Source organism: Pipistrellus hanaki, assembly GCF_964339955.1.
Source record: "Pipistrellus hanaki genome assembly, chromosome: 13".
NCBI lineage: Eukaryota > Metazoa > Chordata > Mammalia > Chiroptera > Vespertilionidae > Pipistrellus > Pipistrellus hanaki.
This window is the reverse complement of record NC_140515.1, coordinates 59,797,699-59,811,937: the sequence shown is the minus strand read 5'-3', so window position 1 is coordinate 59,811,937 and position 14,239 is coordinate 59,797,699. Positions and strand designations below refer to the sequence as shown.

Here is a 14,239-nt window from a genome sequence, read left to right as displayed (position 1 = left end):
CTGAGCACCTGGGAGCGGAGGGTCTCCGTCTGCCACGGGAACGTCTGCGGGTCTCTGAGCACCTGGGGCCGGAGGGGGCCCCATCTGCCACGGGAACGCTGCCCCGTCTCCGAGCACCTGGGGGCGGAGGGGGCCCCGTCTGCCACGGGAACGTCTGCGGGTCTCTGAGCACCTGGGAGCGGAGGGTCTCCGTCTGCCACGGGAACACCTGCCGGTCTCCGAGCACCTAGGGACAGAGGGGGCTGGGGCAGGCGGAGCCGATGAGCCTGAGGACGTGCGGCGAGGACAGCTGGGAGAGGTCAGGGCGGGGCTCACGGGGGCTCCCAGGACAAGGAGTGGCAAGAGGGAATGCGAGGAATCCTTTCCCTTTCTCTCCCCAGGGCCCCGGCCAGGCCTGTTCACTGCCCGGGGAGCATGTGAGCAGCCATGCCCTCCACCTCAGGGCCCCAGGCCTGCGCCCCGAGGGCCCGGAGGTAGACCAAGCCCTCGCCTCCCACCTCCCTCCGCCACGCCTGCCTGCTCACTCACCTTCCTGGACAGGCAGCCTGTGGTGCCGTCCACCGGCCAGTGCCGAGGTGACGGCGCCCTCCTCCCGTTGGCACGTGTGATGTGTGCGGAGTGTTTACATGGCCGGGTGTGCGTGCGTGCGTGTGTGTGTGTGTGTGTGTGTGTGTGTGTGTGTGGTGTGTGTGCCTGTGTGTGGAGCTGGCAGTTCTCCCTCTCTGCCCTCGGAGAGCCCACTTGGGCTCAGGGGCTCCAAAGGGACCCGAAGGCGGAGAAAGCAGTCCCGGCCACAGCCACTGCCCGGTCGCACACGTGTCACCTTTCCGCGCCGCGCCTCTGGGCAGTGCTTTTCCGAAGCAGCAGTGGGAAGCCCTGGGCCAGGGCCTCCCTAAGGGCCTGAGTGTTTGCCCCCAGGCCGCTTGGTCCGCTGTGCCTGGGGCTTTCTACTTGTAAGATCATGTGACCACACCAAGGTCATGTGGCTGCATGTGTGGTGGGAAGAAGGGTCATCATGCAAGTCCTTTGCCACATGCATGTGTCACGCTGTGGTGCACACGTCCCACCCCCATCAGTGTCAGTGCGTGGCCTCAGCCAGAGGAGTGCCTTACTGCCCCAGCAGGACCAGCTCACACGGCCCACAGGCGTGCTGGGGGAAAGCTGTGTCCCCGAGCAGTCCCGGCCAATGCCCATGTTCTCCGCCGTCGCCCTCCGGCTCCGGCAGCCGTGGGTCCTGGCAGCTCTGTGGCCTGGAATGACTGCTCCATGTCCCAGCCGTGGCTGCCTTTCTGCTCTGACAGCTCCCGTGTCTGTTGGCGCCGGCCGCTTCCCAGCCCTCAGGCCTCAGGGGTCAGGAGGGCGGGGCCTGGGGGCTCGTCCCGGCCGTGGGTCCCCTGCAGTCACAGCTGCCTTACCCTCCTCGTCACTTCCCCACTGACCTCCCCCTCGGCCCGTCCTGCCGCCATCCCTTCCCTCCAGCGTGCAGGCTGCTTCCGGAGCCTTCTCTCACGGACTCCAGCCCGCACCCACCAGCATTTCCCCTTCCCTCCGCCTCGTCTTTGCCGCCGAGGGGGCAGCTCATCTCACGCGTGGCACCTCGCTCTTCCCGTGTTCTTGTTGAACATCCGTGTTGTTGCTCGTGTCCCCCTGAAAGGACAGCGGCCGTCCCGGGAGTGTGACCCCCACATCCCCGCACCCCGCACCCCTGCACTCCCACATCCCCGCCCCCCACACCCCCGCCCCCTGCACCCCATATCCTTGCCCTCCACACCCCCGCACCCCTACACCCCATATCCCCCCCAAGGCCAGTCCTCTCCACGTTGAGGCGCTCAGGTCTGTGCCCGGCCGCGGCCTCGCATGCGCTCTCGCTTGCTGTGCAGTTGAGCCTGTGGACTTAGGTTCCTGTTGTCAGATGCCAGGATTTACCGAGAACCTCCTCCAGTTCTCCTCCACTTGGTGAACACAGGCCCCGGCAGCTAGGCATTTGTCGTCACTGAGGCTCTGGGCGTGGTTGTGCGGGGCCCGGGTCCTTGGTGCTGGGGGAGCTGGCGTGTCTCACGTCTGAGCTCGCCTCTGGGCAGCAGGGGGAGTTGCCGTTGCTGTGTGACGATGGTGCTGCTTCGGGTGGTCGGGGGCCGTGCGGGCCGGGGTACCAGACACTGTCCTCGCGCAGCTGCAGGAGCTGTTCCCTCTCCCCGCGGCACCGGCCGTGCAGGCCGAGTGTGCAATGAAAACACTGGCCGAACTCGGTAGTGAGCTGAGTGGGAGGATCGTGGGAAGACACCGAACGTGCCCAGGGCCTGTGTGTGCCTCACACAACACTCTGGTTCACGGGGAACTGTGGGGCTGCAGTCATCTTGCTGAGGGATCAGGTGGCCTTTGAGGAGGAGGACAAGGACTCTGACCAGGACCGTACAGTCCATCAGACCATGAGCACAGCCGGGGGCGGGGCCGGGGGCGGGCGTGGGAGACGGTTCAGGCCCGTGGAGTCGGAGTCGGGGTGCGAGACGGGAGCCCAGGGCGGCGGCCCTCGGCTCTCACCTTGACTACCACGCCCCGGTGTAGGCTGCCCTCGAGGCGGCGGCGGTGGTGGGTCTGCGTCTCGGGCGCAGGAAGGCGGCCGGAGCTGAGGCCACCGCTGCTGTCTTTCAGTGCCATGGGGACGGTGGTGCTGGACGGGCAGATCTACGTCTGTGGGGGCTACGACGGCAACTCCTCCCTCAACTCCGTGGAGACCTACTCGCCCGAGACGGACAAGTAAGCACTGGGCTGGCTGACCCGGTCGGCGTCAGAGCTGACTGCAGCCGGCCCTCGCGGGAGCTGTCCTGCCCGTTAGCTCCAGGGCCTGGCTGTACCCTCAGTGACCGCCTTCGCGGGAGATCAGGCCGAGGCGAGGAGCAGTGCGCAGGCTCCTGGAGGGGCAGGAGGACGGGGTGTGAGTGGTCCGGCGAGCTGGAAGCACGGTGTCTGCTTCCCTCATTTATGTGACACCGGCCCGTCTTGTGGGATTATAGCCCCGAGTTTTTCATTTCGGTGTTTGAGTTTTCTCATGTTACGTAACAAACATCAGCACGTTAGCGGGCTGGATTCATCGGTGCTTTTAGCCAGAACCTGCTTCGTCTGACCTGTTGGGTATGGGCAGCAAGGAGGCGTCTAAGCCTGTGACGGAGCACCGTCGGCTGGGCCGTGCCCCCGTCATCCCCTCGGGGCCCTCCCTGCGGCCCTCCGAGCCAGGGCTGAGCCGGGGCGGATGGGGTACTCGGGAGGCAGGGGGCAGCAGGAGGGGTCGCGGAGGTTAGACTGCCCGTGGGGTCGGGCGCGGTGTGGCTGCTGCGTGGCCGGGCTCGGAGCCGGCGAGTGGGCCAGGACCACGTGGTGAGGAGCCCTGGGGCGCGCTGCTCAGGGTCCCGGTGGGCGAGGCCTGAACGCCGGGCCCCTGTAAGGAGGCTGCTGCAGTGGTTCAGGGGAGGCCAGAGCCAGGGGATGTGGAGCTCCGTGCCCAGGAGCAAACCAGCAAGGGATTGGCTGCCACAGGTCAGGGAAGATGAGGGAGAAGAGGCCATGAAGCTGCTGTTCACCAGGACAGCCACTAGGGGGTGGGCCGGCCCGCTGACGTGAGCGCCTCAGAGGGTCAGAGGCCGCTGCGGGCCTGGGCTGGGGAGCGGCCTCGCTGGGGAGGCCCCCGGTGCTGGGAGGTGGCTGAGGTGGGTGCCAGGCGGAGGGCGCACAGGCAGAGCCCCGAGCCTCCTAAGGCCCCCGGAGGGCAGGGGCCCGATCTCACGGGCGCCTTCTGCCCTGGCTCTTCCCGAAGGTGGACGGTGGTGACCCCGATGAGCTCCAGCCGCAGTGCTGCCGGGGTCACGGTCTTCGAGGGCAGGATATACGTGTCTGGCGGCCACGACGGGCTGCAGATCTTCAACAGCGTGAGTCGGGCCTCCTGGGCTGGCACCTGCTCCCCCATCTGAGGGGGCTGAGGAAGGCGGCTCCCTGGGAGGCATCGCCCCGGGAGGTTCGGGCCACCCCCGCCGCTCTGCGGTCCTGGGCCGGGGCCAGAGTGCAGCCCCTTCGGCCGGAGCCACACGGGCCTGGAGATGAACCCTCAGCGGCTGTTCGCTGTGGGCGGTCCCGAGGCCCCTCAGTGCTGGCTGGGTTCAGGGACCCACTGCACCTGCTGTCTCCCCCACAGAGTGGCCTTAAGCACAGACGGAGGGCGGTCTGGGCCCTGCCCTGTCCCTGTAAACCCAGGAGCTGGGGAGTCAGAGCCAGGCCCGCCCTGCGAGCCCCCGTCCCCCTGGGCTCCCGTCCCCCCGGGGCCCCCTGTCCCCCTGGGGCTCCCATCCCCCTGGGCCCCCTGTCCCCCTGGGGCTTCATCCCCCCGGGGCCCCCTGTCCCCCTGGGGCTTCATCCCCCCGGGGCCCCCCGTCCCCCTGGGGCTCGCATCCCCCTGGGCCCCCCGTCCCCCTGGGGCTTCATCCCCCTGGGCCCCCCCGGCCCCCTGGGCTCCCCCGTCCCCCTGGGGCTTCATCCCCCTGGGCCCCCCCGGCCCCCTGGGCTCCCCCGTCCCCCTGGGGCTTCATCCCCCTGGGCCCCCCTGGCCCCCGGGGCTCCCGTCCCCCTCGGCCGGGAGTCTGACCCCGTGGCCATGGTGCTGACGCCCGCCTGGCCTCCCGCAGGTGGAGCACTACAACCAGCACACGGCCACCTGGCACCCGGCGGCCGGCATGCTCAACAAGCGCTGCCGGCATGGGGCGGCCGCCCTGGGCAGCCGGCTGTTCGTGTGCGGCGGCTACGACGGCTCCGGCTTCCTCAGCAGCGCCGAGGCGTACAGCGCCGAGGCCGGCCAGTGGAGCCTCGTGGCGCCCATGCTCTCGCGCCGCAGCCGCGTGTCCCTGGTGGCCAGCTGCGGGCGGCTCTACGCCGTGGGCGGCTACGACGGGCAGTCCAACCTCAGCTCCATGGAGGTGTACGACCCGGAGGCGGGCGGCTGGACGCCCACCGCGCCCATGGCCTGCCACGAGGGCGGCGTCGGGGTGGGCTGCCTCCCGCTCCCCGCCGTCTGAGCGCAGGGGGCGTGGCGGGTCGGAGCAGGCACCAGCGGGACGGCCTCCAGGGGCACTCCGCCCGCCCGGAGAGGCGGGGCCCGCAGGCAGGGCCGGGAGCCGAGGGGCGGTTCCCGGGCGCCGGGCCTCCCTCTGCCCGCGCCCTCCGAGTCCAGGGCCCCAGATGCACGGCCTGGCCAGGTGCCTCGGCCTCACAGCTGGTGCCGGCGGCTGCTGTGGTCACACGCTCAGGCCCGTCCATCTCCCGGCTCGGCTCCGAGCAGCCTGGCAGGAGGCCTCCATCTGCGGGGCAGCCACGCGTGGAAGCGGGGGGTGGCTGGGGGAGAAGGACGCTCGGAGTTCTCGCCGCCGTGGAGACGGCCTGCGGGGGGCTCGCTCCAGGCGCCTCGGTCCGCCGTCCGCCCGCCCGCCCGCCCGCCCGCCCGCCCGCCCGCCCGCCCGCCCGGGCAGGGGCCTCGTCCCGTCCTGGTGAGCGGAGAGCTCGGCGATCCTGTCTGCTGTTGGGTCCAGTGAGGTCTTCTCATCTTATTCTGGAGAAACGGGAGGAAAAAAGATACTTGAAAGAAACTGGGAAGAAAAGTAACTTTTTCCTACGTGAACATTTTTACAAGAAGAAGACGTTAAAAAAAAGACACTGAAAGGAAATCGTGTTTAAGCAGAAAACCACCCGGCACACAGGGTGGAGGCCTCACCCACCTTCGGATCCAGTCCTGAGCCTCGCACAGCAGCAGGGTTCCCTCCGCCCTGCGGTCGAACAGCGCACTCGGCCGGCCCTGCCGCAAGGTGCTCCCGGTGTCTTCACTCCCATCATCGGGGACTCCTCGCCGCAGGCTTAGGAGGCGGCCGAGCGCCCGCAGCTCCTGCAGGCGCACGCCGGCTGCCGGCTGGCGGCTCCCGGTGCCCCGTGGCCACGCACGGCCGCCCTGGCTCACTCCCCTCCCCGCCTTCCCCTCCTTCCTGTTCCACCGGCAGCAAGCAGCCTGGCTACTAGAGGCTGCGGTGAAGCTGGTGGGGCTCCCTGACTGCTCTGGAGCCAGCGGGCACTCGGTCCGGCGGCCCTGCCTGCCCTGCCACCCCCTGCTGCTGCTCCCACTGCCGCCCAGGCCTGGCCTCCCTGCGCCCTCGGCAGCCTGGCCAGCGGGCGGGCCTCGACTCCACGCAGAGCCGGCTCTGAAGTGAAGCATCGAGGCCAGAGGCTTTCTAGTCCTGCCCCTCCTCCGAGCAAAGGGCTCTGGCGGACAGGCGTGCTCCCTCCCCTCCTCCCTGACGGACCGGCCCAGGAGGACCCCTGTCCGCACAGGGCGGTGGCCGCCGTCAGCCGGTGATGCCTGCTCCCGGGCGGCCAGAGGCGTCCTTCAGTGCCGGCCGGGCCTCCGACCCGTCTTCCCGGCGGCCTCGGGTCCGCCGTGCCGGCCGGGGGCCCGGGAGCCTGGTGGGGAGCAGTGGGAGGCCCGAGGCCGCGAGGTTCCGGAGGGAAGACCCTTGTACCTGCCACCAGGCACGGGCCTCTGACAAGCACTTGAAATGAGTTTTTAACGACGACAATCCATACAGCGGAGCTGAGGATAGGGCAGCTCCGATGGCCCGCCCTCTCGTTCCCCGCGGGGTGGTCTGTGTTCCTGGTGTGGAGGGGCTGCAGTGCTCGTCCCATTCTCATCAGCCCCTTCCGCTGTGGACCTGACAGCCCTGAGCCTGGACGGTGACGGCGCTGAGAGCCGGTTGGTGGACCAACGAGGGGGCCTGGCCGGTCTTCAGGATGCTGGCCAGAGGCTGCCACTGGGCGTGGATCATTTCCCGCGACCTGCTGCCCTGGTGGTGGCCTTCCACGTCCCTCCCACGTCCCGGGCGACACTGCAGGGCGCTTCCAGAGGGACCAGCCTGGACCGCTCAGCACATGCACTCACCCAGGTGTACACGCCCCTCAGCCCCTCCGTCTGGGGGTGTTTGCAAACAGCTGGTCTGCCCTTTGGTGCTGGCGCCTTTCAGCAGCCGGGGAGAAGAGCCGTCACCCCAGAGGCTGTGGAGGCAGGGCAGCTACGGTGCCAGCCGCCTGGGGTCCAGCCCAGCCTGACCTGTGCGGGCATTTCCCCTCGAAAGCCTGAGTTCTGCGATCAAAGCCAGGGGGAGCTGAAGACCAGCCTGGACTCGGCCACAGGAGGGGAGCAGGGCACTCCTCCCGCCCCGTTCTGCTCCCCAGAAACCACGCCCTTTATTTATAGAGCGCATGCCCTTTGTGATAAGAAACCAAAGAGAAATAAAGAGTACGCTTCTATCGTCTCGCCCTTCCCTGATTTATTTTTTAAATACTATTAGAAGTAAATCATATTTTTATTGTGATTCATTGAAACAGAACGAAGTAAAAATATGCCTGTGAAAATAAGGAAAAAGCCAGAGAGAGCAAACGCAGTCTTTGGAAAGTCGTGTATGTACACGAGGGGTTCTGGTGGGAATTGTGCACGCGTGCTCCTGTCCCGATTGCACTGCCCTTGGCCCTCTGCTCGCTGCCATCGGACTCCGCAGTCCCCGTGGCCTGTGGCCGCTGACTCCGGGCAGAACCGCTCCCTGCTCCTACTCTGGGCCAGAGTAGCTTTGGTACACGTAAGTCACTGGAACATTCTTTGGTTTGTTTATTTTTTTAATTTATTGAGGTGACATTGGCTAATAAAACTGCGGGTTTCAGGTACACTACCTCCTGGGTGTGTGTATGGCGTTCACCACCCCAAGTCCGGCCTCTTCCATCACCATCCTCCCCGCTCCCCTCTCCGACTGCACGGGAAGTTCTCCGACCACAGACTTCCCTGGGGCCGGGCCCGTGTCCGCGGGAGACGGGACTCCCAGTTCCGTTTCCACTTCCCCACGCGCAGCCGGTCCCAGACCCGCCCTCCTGAAGCCCGGTGCCGGCGAGGATGAGAGAGGCCACGCCTGCCGCGTCGCCGGGCTCGCCCTGCGCAGCGAAGCCGGCAGTTCCGTGCTCGGGTTCGGAAGGGTGCCCGTCCCACACACCCACCAGCCCGTGTGCACACAAACACGCCACCGACTCCCACGGGCCCTCAGCAGCCCCGAGAAGGCAGCGTGGCTCGTGGGGCAGAAAGAACCTGCGTCAGACCACTGAGCACGGCCTGCCCAGCTCCGTCCAGGGCCATGGCCACCGCCCAGGGCTAGGCCGCCTGCGGGGCCTGTCTGCGGCCTGGGGACCACGGTTCTCCAGCCCCACGCCGGCGGTCTGCTGCCGGGCCTGGGCTGGCTCTGCTGCCGGGGGGGAGGACCTGTGTGGGTCACAGGAGGACCGCGGGCTCCGTGGCTCCGCGGCTCCGTGGCGGGCTCCGTGGCTGGCTCCGTGGTGGGAGAGATCGGCCCTTCCCCCGCCCCGCTCTCCCTGTGGGCGACCCCCATCGCGGAGGCTGCCGGGCTGCAGCTGCACACGCCTCGTGCCTGCTCCACCTCCCTCAGTCAGGCCTGGGACACCCCTCCCTGCACGGAGCCCACGCCCTCCCCTCCCCCTGTGGCGCACACGCCTGCTTTAACCGCTGCCCACAGTCACGGACGTCACCCCGACGGGACCGGGAGCCGCACGCCGGGCTCCACGCCCAGGTCCGTGTTCTCCCCCACGAGCCCGGCGGCACCGGGGAGAGCGCAGCCAGGACGCCGGTCTGCCGGCAGAGGCCCCTGCCCGGATGGCGGAGGGAGGCTCTGAGCGCCGCACCCTCTGCACCGCGCAGGAGGCAGGGGCGGCTGACAGACGCCGAGAGGTGCGGCCTGGAGCTCTGATGAAGGGGAGGCCTCACGTGCCCGCCGCTGCACCCGTGCTTCTCCATCGCCCTGCCCTGACCCAGGGACCTTGGCGCACAGTGGGACCGCCCGGGCCTGCCTCACGTCCAGCGCTAGCGCTTCATCCGTCCGCACAGGCACTCAGTCGTTGATGCAGAAATGCTTTATTGAGCCTCTCCCCGGAGGACGGCTGACCCCGGGCAGCCCCTGCGGGTGGGAAGGGACTGGGCGGGCGGGGGGGGGGGGGCAGGCATGCACAGGAGGAGCCGTCCTCCAGGAGCACCTGGCCGAGAAACCGGCCGGCGGGTACAGCCGGGGGCACACACAGTGCGGTGCGTCTGGCCGGGGCACAGCAGGCCACGCCCGCGGGCTCTGAGGTCCCTGACCGCTCTGAGGAGGGAGGGACACCTGCTGGGGGCAAGCCCGGGGCTTCCTGGAGGAGGTGGTGTTGGCGCTGGGCCTGGAGGGTGAGTGGGAGTTAGACACAGACGGGCAGGCGTGGCAGAGGGCAGCCGGCGTGCGAGAGCAGAGGCCTGTGGGGACCAGGCAGCAAGGGGGTGCTGAGGGCGGTGGGAGGGGAGGTTATGGCGGGGGAGGGGGGGTGAGGGCTGCTGGGGAGAGGGCGGTGGGAGGGGAGGTCACGGCGGGGTGCCAGCCTCCCCTCCCTCCCCAGCCCTAGAAATTTCTCAGGATGTTGGAGATGATGTCGAACTTGGCTTTCTCATATATGTCCCTGACCACAGGGGGCAGCTTGGAGCTGTCGACCTCTGGAGCAGCTGCTTCTGGGGACGGAGCCGACCGCTTCTCCCGCAAGCCCTGCAGAGGGCGCCACGGTCATTCACCGCCCCCGCGGCCTTCCCTCCCCCCCCCCCCCCGTCACCCCTCCCGCCCTGCCTGGTCCCTCTCCCCCCTCTCCCCACCCCCCACCCCCCATCACCCCTCCCGCCCTGCCTGGTCCCTCTCCCCCCTCTCCCCCACCCCCCACCCCCCATCACCCCTCCCGCCCTGCCTGGTCCCTCTCCCCCTCTCCCCCACCCCCTACCCCCCATCACCCCTCTCGCCCTGCCTGATCCCTCTCCCCCCTCTCCCCCCACCCCCCATCACCCCTCCCGCCCTGCCTGGTCCCTCTCCCCCACCCCCCACCCCCCACCCCCCATCACCCCTCTCGCCCTGCCTGGTCCCTCTCCCCCTCTCCCCCCCCCACCCCCCAGCACCCCTCCCGCCCTGCCTGGTCCCTCTCCCCCCTCTCCCCCCCCCCACCCCCCAGCACCCCTCTCGCCCTGCCTGGTCCCTCTCCCCCCTCTCCCCCCCCCCACCCCCCAGCACCCCTCCCGCCCTGCCTGGTCCCTCTCCCCCCTCTCCCCCCCCCCACCCCCCAGCACCCCTCCCGCCCTGCCTGGTCCCTCTCCCCCCTCTCCCCCCCCCCACCCCCCAGCACCCCTCCCGCCCTGCCTGGTCCCTCTCCCCCTCTCCCCCCCCCCCACCCCCCAGCACCCCTCCCGCCCTGCCTGGTCCCTCTCCCCCCTCTCCCCCCCCCCACCCCCCAGCACCCCTCCCGCCCTGCCTGGTCCCTCTCCCCCCTCTCCCCCCCCCCACCCCCCAGCACCCCTCCCGCCCTGCCTGGTCCCTCTCCCCCCTCTCCCCCCCCCCCACCCCCCAGCACCCCTCCCGCCCTGCCTGGTCCCTCTCCCCCTCTCCCCCCCCCCACCCCCCAGCACCCCTCCCGCCCTGCCTGGTCCCTCTCCCCCCTCTCCCCCCCCCACCCCCCAGCACCCCTCCCGCCCTGCCTGGTCCCTCTCCCCCCTCTCCCCCCCCCACCCCCCAGCACCCCTCCCGCCCTGCCTGGTCCCTCTCCCCCCTCTCCCCCCCCCACCCCCCAGCACCCCTCCCGCCCTGCCTGGTCCCTCTCCCCCCTCTCCCCCCCCACCCCCCAGCACCCCTCTCGCCCTGCCTGGTCCCTCTCCCCCCTCTCCCCCCCCCCACCCCCCAGCACCCCTCCCGCCCTGCCTGGTCCCTCTCCCCCCTCTCCCCCCCCCCACCCCCCAGCACCCCTCCCGCCCTGCCTGGTCCCTCTCCCCCCTCTCCCCCCCCCACCCCCAGCACCCCTCTCGCCCTGCCTGGTCCCTCTCCCCCCTCTCCCCCCCCCCACCCCCCAGCACCCCTCCCGCCCTGCCTGGTCCCTCTCCCCCCTCTCCCCCCCCCACCCCCCAGCACCCCTCCCGCCCTGCCTGGTCCCTCTCCCCCCTCTCCCCCCCCCCCACCCCCCAGCACCCCTCCCGCCCTGCCTGGTCCCTCTCCCCCCTCTCCCCCCCCACCCCCCATCACCCCTCCCGCCCTGCCTGGTCCCTCTCCCCCACCCCCCACCCCCCACCCCCCAGCACCCCTCCCGCCCTGCCTGGTCCCTCTCCCCCGGCGGCCGTGTTAGCCATGGGGTGGGCGGGTGCCCGCTCCTCCCCTCGCTGGCCGGGAGGCTGCACCTCGGGGTGGTTCCCCCCAGATGTGGGTGCAGAGGAGGGTCGGTCTCCGGGTGTTTCTTGGGGCGGGAACAGAGCCAGTGTCCTGGCCCCCGAGGCAGGTGCCCTCCCAGCACCCCCTGCCCCCCCTGGTCTCTCCCCTCCCTGCTCCCGATGACCCCCATCCTCATTCCCTCGAGAACCTGCACTGAGGACATTGGGGACGGCCATCCTCCCGAAGAGGAGACTGAGGCCAGGTGCCCAGCCAAGGCTCACCTCTTGGGGGCGCTCCGGGCCTGGGCTGCAGTCGACCATCAGGACGCGCAGGGGGCCCCGCATGAAGGAGGCGCCCGTGCAGTTCCGCTCCTCCTGCGGGCAGCGGGCAGGGGCTGCAGGGCATCCGGGCGCAGCACCCACCCCGCAGCCGCCCGCCCGGGGCCTGGGCCCCCAAACCAGAGAGCGAGCTGGGTTTGCCCCGGGGCCCGGGGAGGCCGGCTGGAGCCGTGCCTGTGTCTCCGGGAGAACATCCCAACCAGCCTGTTCGCGTGGGTGCGAGCGTGAGGGGACCCACCGCGGTGGCTGCCTGACCCTGGGAGGGGTTGTGGGAGATCTGACCCAATTTTATGTTGCTTCTCCACAATTTGTTAATTTGCTATTTTAAAAAAATGTTATTTTTCTAATTTTATACCTTGGGTACATTATGGTCCCACTTTATTCTTTTTCTGTTTAGTCATTTTTTATTTTTAAATATATTGATTTCAGAGAGGAAAGGAGAGAGAGAGAGTGCAACATCACTGATGAGAGAATTATGGATTGGCTGCCTCCTGCTGGGGATCAAGCCCACAACCCAGGCACGTGCCCTTGAGGGAATCGAACCTGGGACCCTTCAGTCCACAGGCCAATGCTCTATCTGCTGAGCCAAACCAGCCAGGGCTATTTAGTCATTTGTAGTACGTGTTGCTTTTATAATGAGGACTGAGTGATTTATAGAAAGAAAACACAAGAGCGATAGGAAAAAGGCTCCTACAGGGAAGCCTGGCAGGGCCGGGGAGGTGGCCGGAGACACACACACACACACACACACAGACACACACACACACATACACACATATACACAGACACACACACACACAGATACACACACACACATACACATACACATACACAGACGCACACACAGAGACACACAGAGAGAGAGACATACATACACACACACACACACACACACCCCGGGAGACTCACCCCGCCGTCCCTGAAGGCGCACTGCTGGGGCTCCGGCCGCCGCCCGGCGAGGCACACCGTCTCCTGGGCCCGGAAGCTCACCAGCGTCTTGAAGGTGGAGTTCTGCAGAGGCCAGAGCAGCTCCGGTCAGCGCCCCCCCCCCCCCCCCCCGACGAGCCGAGGCGCGGGGTCACAGCTGCCGGGGAGGGCTGAGCCGGGTCCGGCTCTCGCCCCGGCCGGGCCTCCTCAGCAGCGGACGGGGCTCTCGGAGGCCGGCCGCAGCGGCCACTGCGGAGCTGGAACAGGAACAGGAGCACCCGCCCTGCCTCGGCGGCGTGCTCAGTGGTTAGAGCGTGCAGGACACACCATGGGCGTGGCTCTCTGGCGTCGACATTTCCCTCCCTCACTCCCTCCCGTCTCCCAGAAAAGGCAGTGGGGGAATATCCTCAGGTGAGGATGGGCAAGAAAACCAACAGAAGAACACCAGCATCGGGGGGAGCATGGGGGTGTCAGGGGGAAAGGAGAGCTATGTAACACTGGGTAATCCTTTAAACAACAAAGGAGTTAAAGAGCGAATGCCGCCCTGCATGCTCAGCTGCCTGCCGGAGAGGCCACAGGGCGGGAGGGACGGGGAGCCCCTGCGAGGCCGGGGAGACCAGGCCGTTTCCTCCTGCGCCTTCCAGCGGCCGGCTCCTGCCCCGCGAGGCCCAGCCCCCCGGCCAGCCCGCTGTCCGGCAGAGACGACCCCTCCATGCCTCCCGGTGCAGACACGGCTTCCCTACCGGCCGCTCGGTAACCGGCACCTGGGCCGTGCTGCCGCCTCCGCCCGGCCCCCCGGGCGGCCACGAGGCAGGTGTCCGGCCCCGGGCTGGGGCCGCGGCACTCACCGATCTGGGCACCCGGAGGACTTCCCGCAGGCGGAACAGGGGCTGGCCCCGTCTCCCGGCGTTGAAGAGCTGCAGGGCCTGGTCCACGAGCCTCTCCTCGAAGCCCGGCTGGCGCTGGGCCACACAGGCCGCCGCCGCCAGGCCCGCCGCCAGCACCAGTGCCCTCCAGGCCCCCGCCATGGCCCGCCGCGCCGCCGCCGGCCAGCCGCCCGCCCTTTAAGGCGCTGCGGGCTGCCCTGCCCAACGGCTGCTGGTGACACCGGCCGCTCCCTTCCTGTGCCGGGCACCACGGTTGGCCAACGTTCTGAAATGCCCTTGGCTAAGAAGCAAGCAGGTTTGGGCAACGGGTCCGGGCCTCAGAGTGGGGGGAGAACCCCGAGCCGGGGGCAGGAGACCCGGCTGAGGCCGCCTCGGCTCTAACCGGCAGGACTCCGGGCCGTCTCTGCCTGCCTGGCCGTTCTGGTTTGATCCCAAAGAACCTTCCGGAACACAATTCTGTGTGCGGCAGCTCCTCGGCCACGTGCACACAGAGGTGGTCTCCTCTGCGGCTGGGCCCAGGGTGACATCCACGACGTTACGTTTTACAGGCCGGGGTCAGCCTCTAAAACCTGGCCCTGACTTTGAAAAAGCCCTACGATCTGACCATCCATGGCTCACCGTCCGTCCCTCGTGGCCGTGACAGCAGCAGCCGCCCAGGAAGACCTCACTGTCCTCCCCCTCCTCCTGGCTGCTCCCCGGACCCGGCTGGGAGGCTGGGGTCAGGACTCCTAGCTGCTGGGATGGGCAGTATGCTTTTTAAAAAATGTATATATTTTATCGATTTTTTTTTTTTTTTTACAGAGAGGAAGGG

General features: G+C 68.6%; 2 protein-coding genes across 4 annotated transcripts in view; one reads left to right on the top strand and one right to left on the bottom strand.

The window, feature by feature from the left end:
* KLHL18 (kelch like family member 18) overlaps positions 1–7,742 on the top strand; it is a 32,369-nt gene extending 24,627 nt beyond the window's left edge. For all 3 annotated transcript variants that reach the window (XM_084901658.1, XM_084901657.1, XM_084901659.1), the window contains exons 8-10: positions 2,653–2,757; positions 3,812–3,923; positions 4,674–7,742. In XM_084901658.1, the coding sequence (XP_084757784.1) occupies positions 2,653–2,757; positions 3,812–3,923; positions 4,674–5,060 (604 nt within the window). In that variant the 3' untranslated portion in view covers positions 5,061–7,742. The remainder of the gene's footprint in view (positions 1–2,652; positions 2,758–3,811; positions 3,924–4,673) is intronic.
* A 1,234-nt stretch (positions 7,743–8,976) lies between these two features.
* On the bottom strand, positions 8,977–13,620 carry LOC311631505 (15 kDa protein A-like). The gene is made up of 4 exons (XM_084901675.1): positions 13,390–13,620; positions 12,524–12,625; positions 11,558–11,650; positions 8,977–9,644 (listed from the first exon to the last, which is right to left on the bottom strand). Exons 1-4 carry the CDS (start codon positions 13,567–13,569, stop codon positions 9,504–9,506), a joined length of 516 nt encoding a protein of 171 aa, XP_084757801.1. The 5' UTR covers positions 13,570–13,620; the 3' UTR covers positions 8,977–9,503.
* Positions 13,621–14,239: the final 619 nt, after the last annotated feature.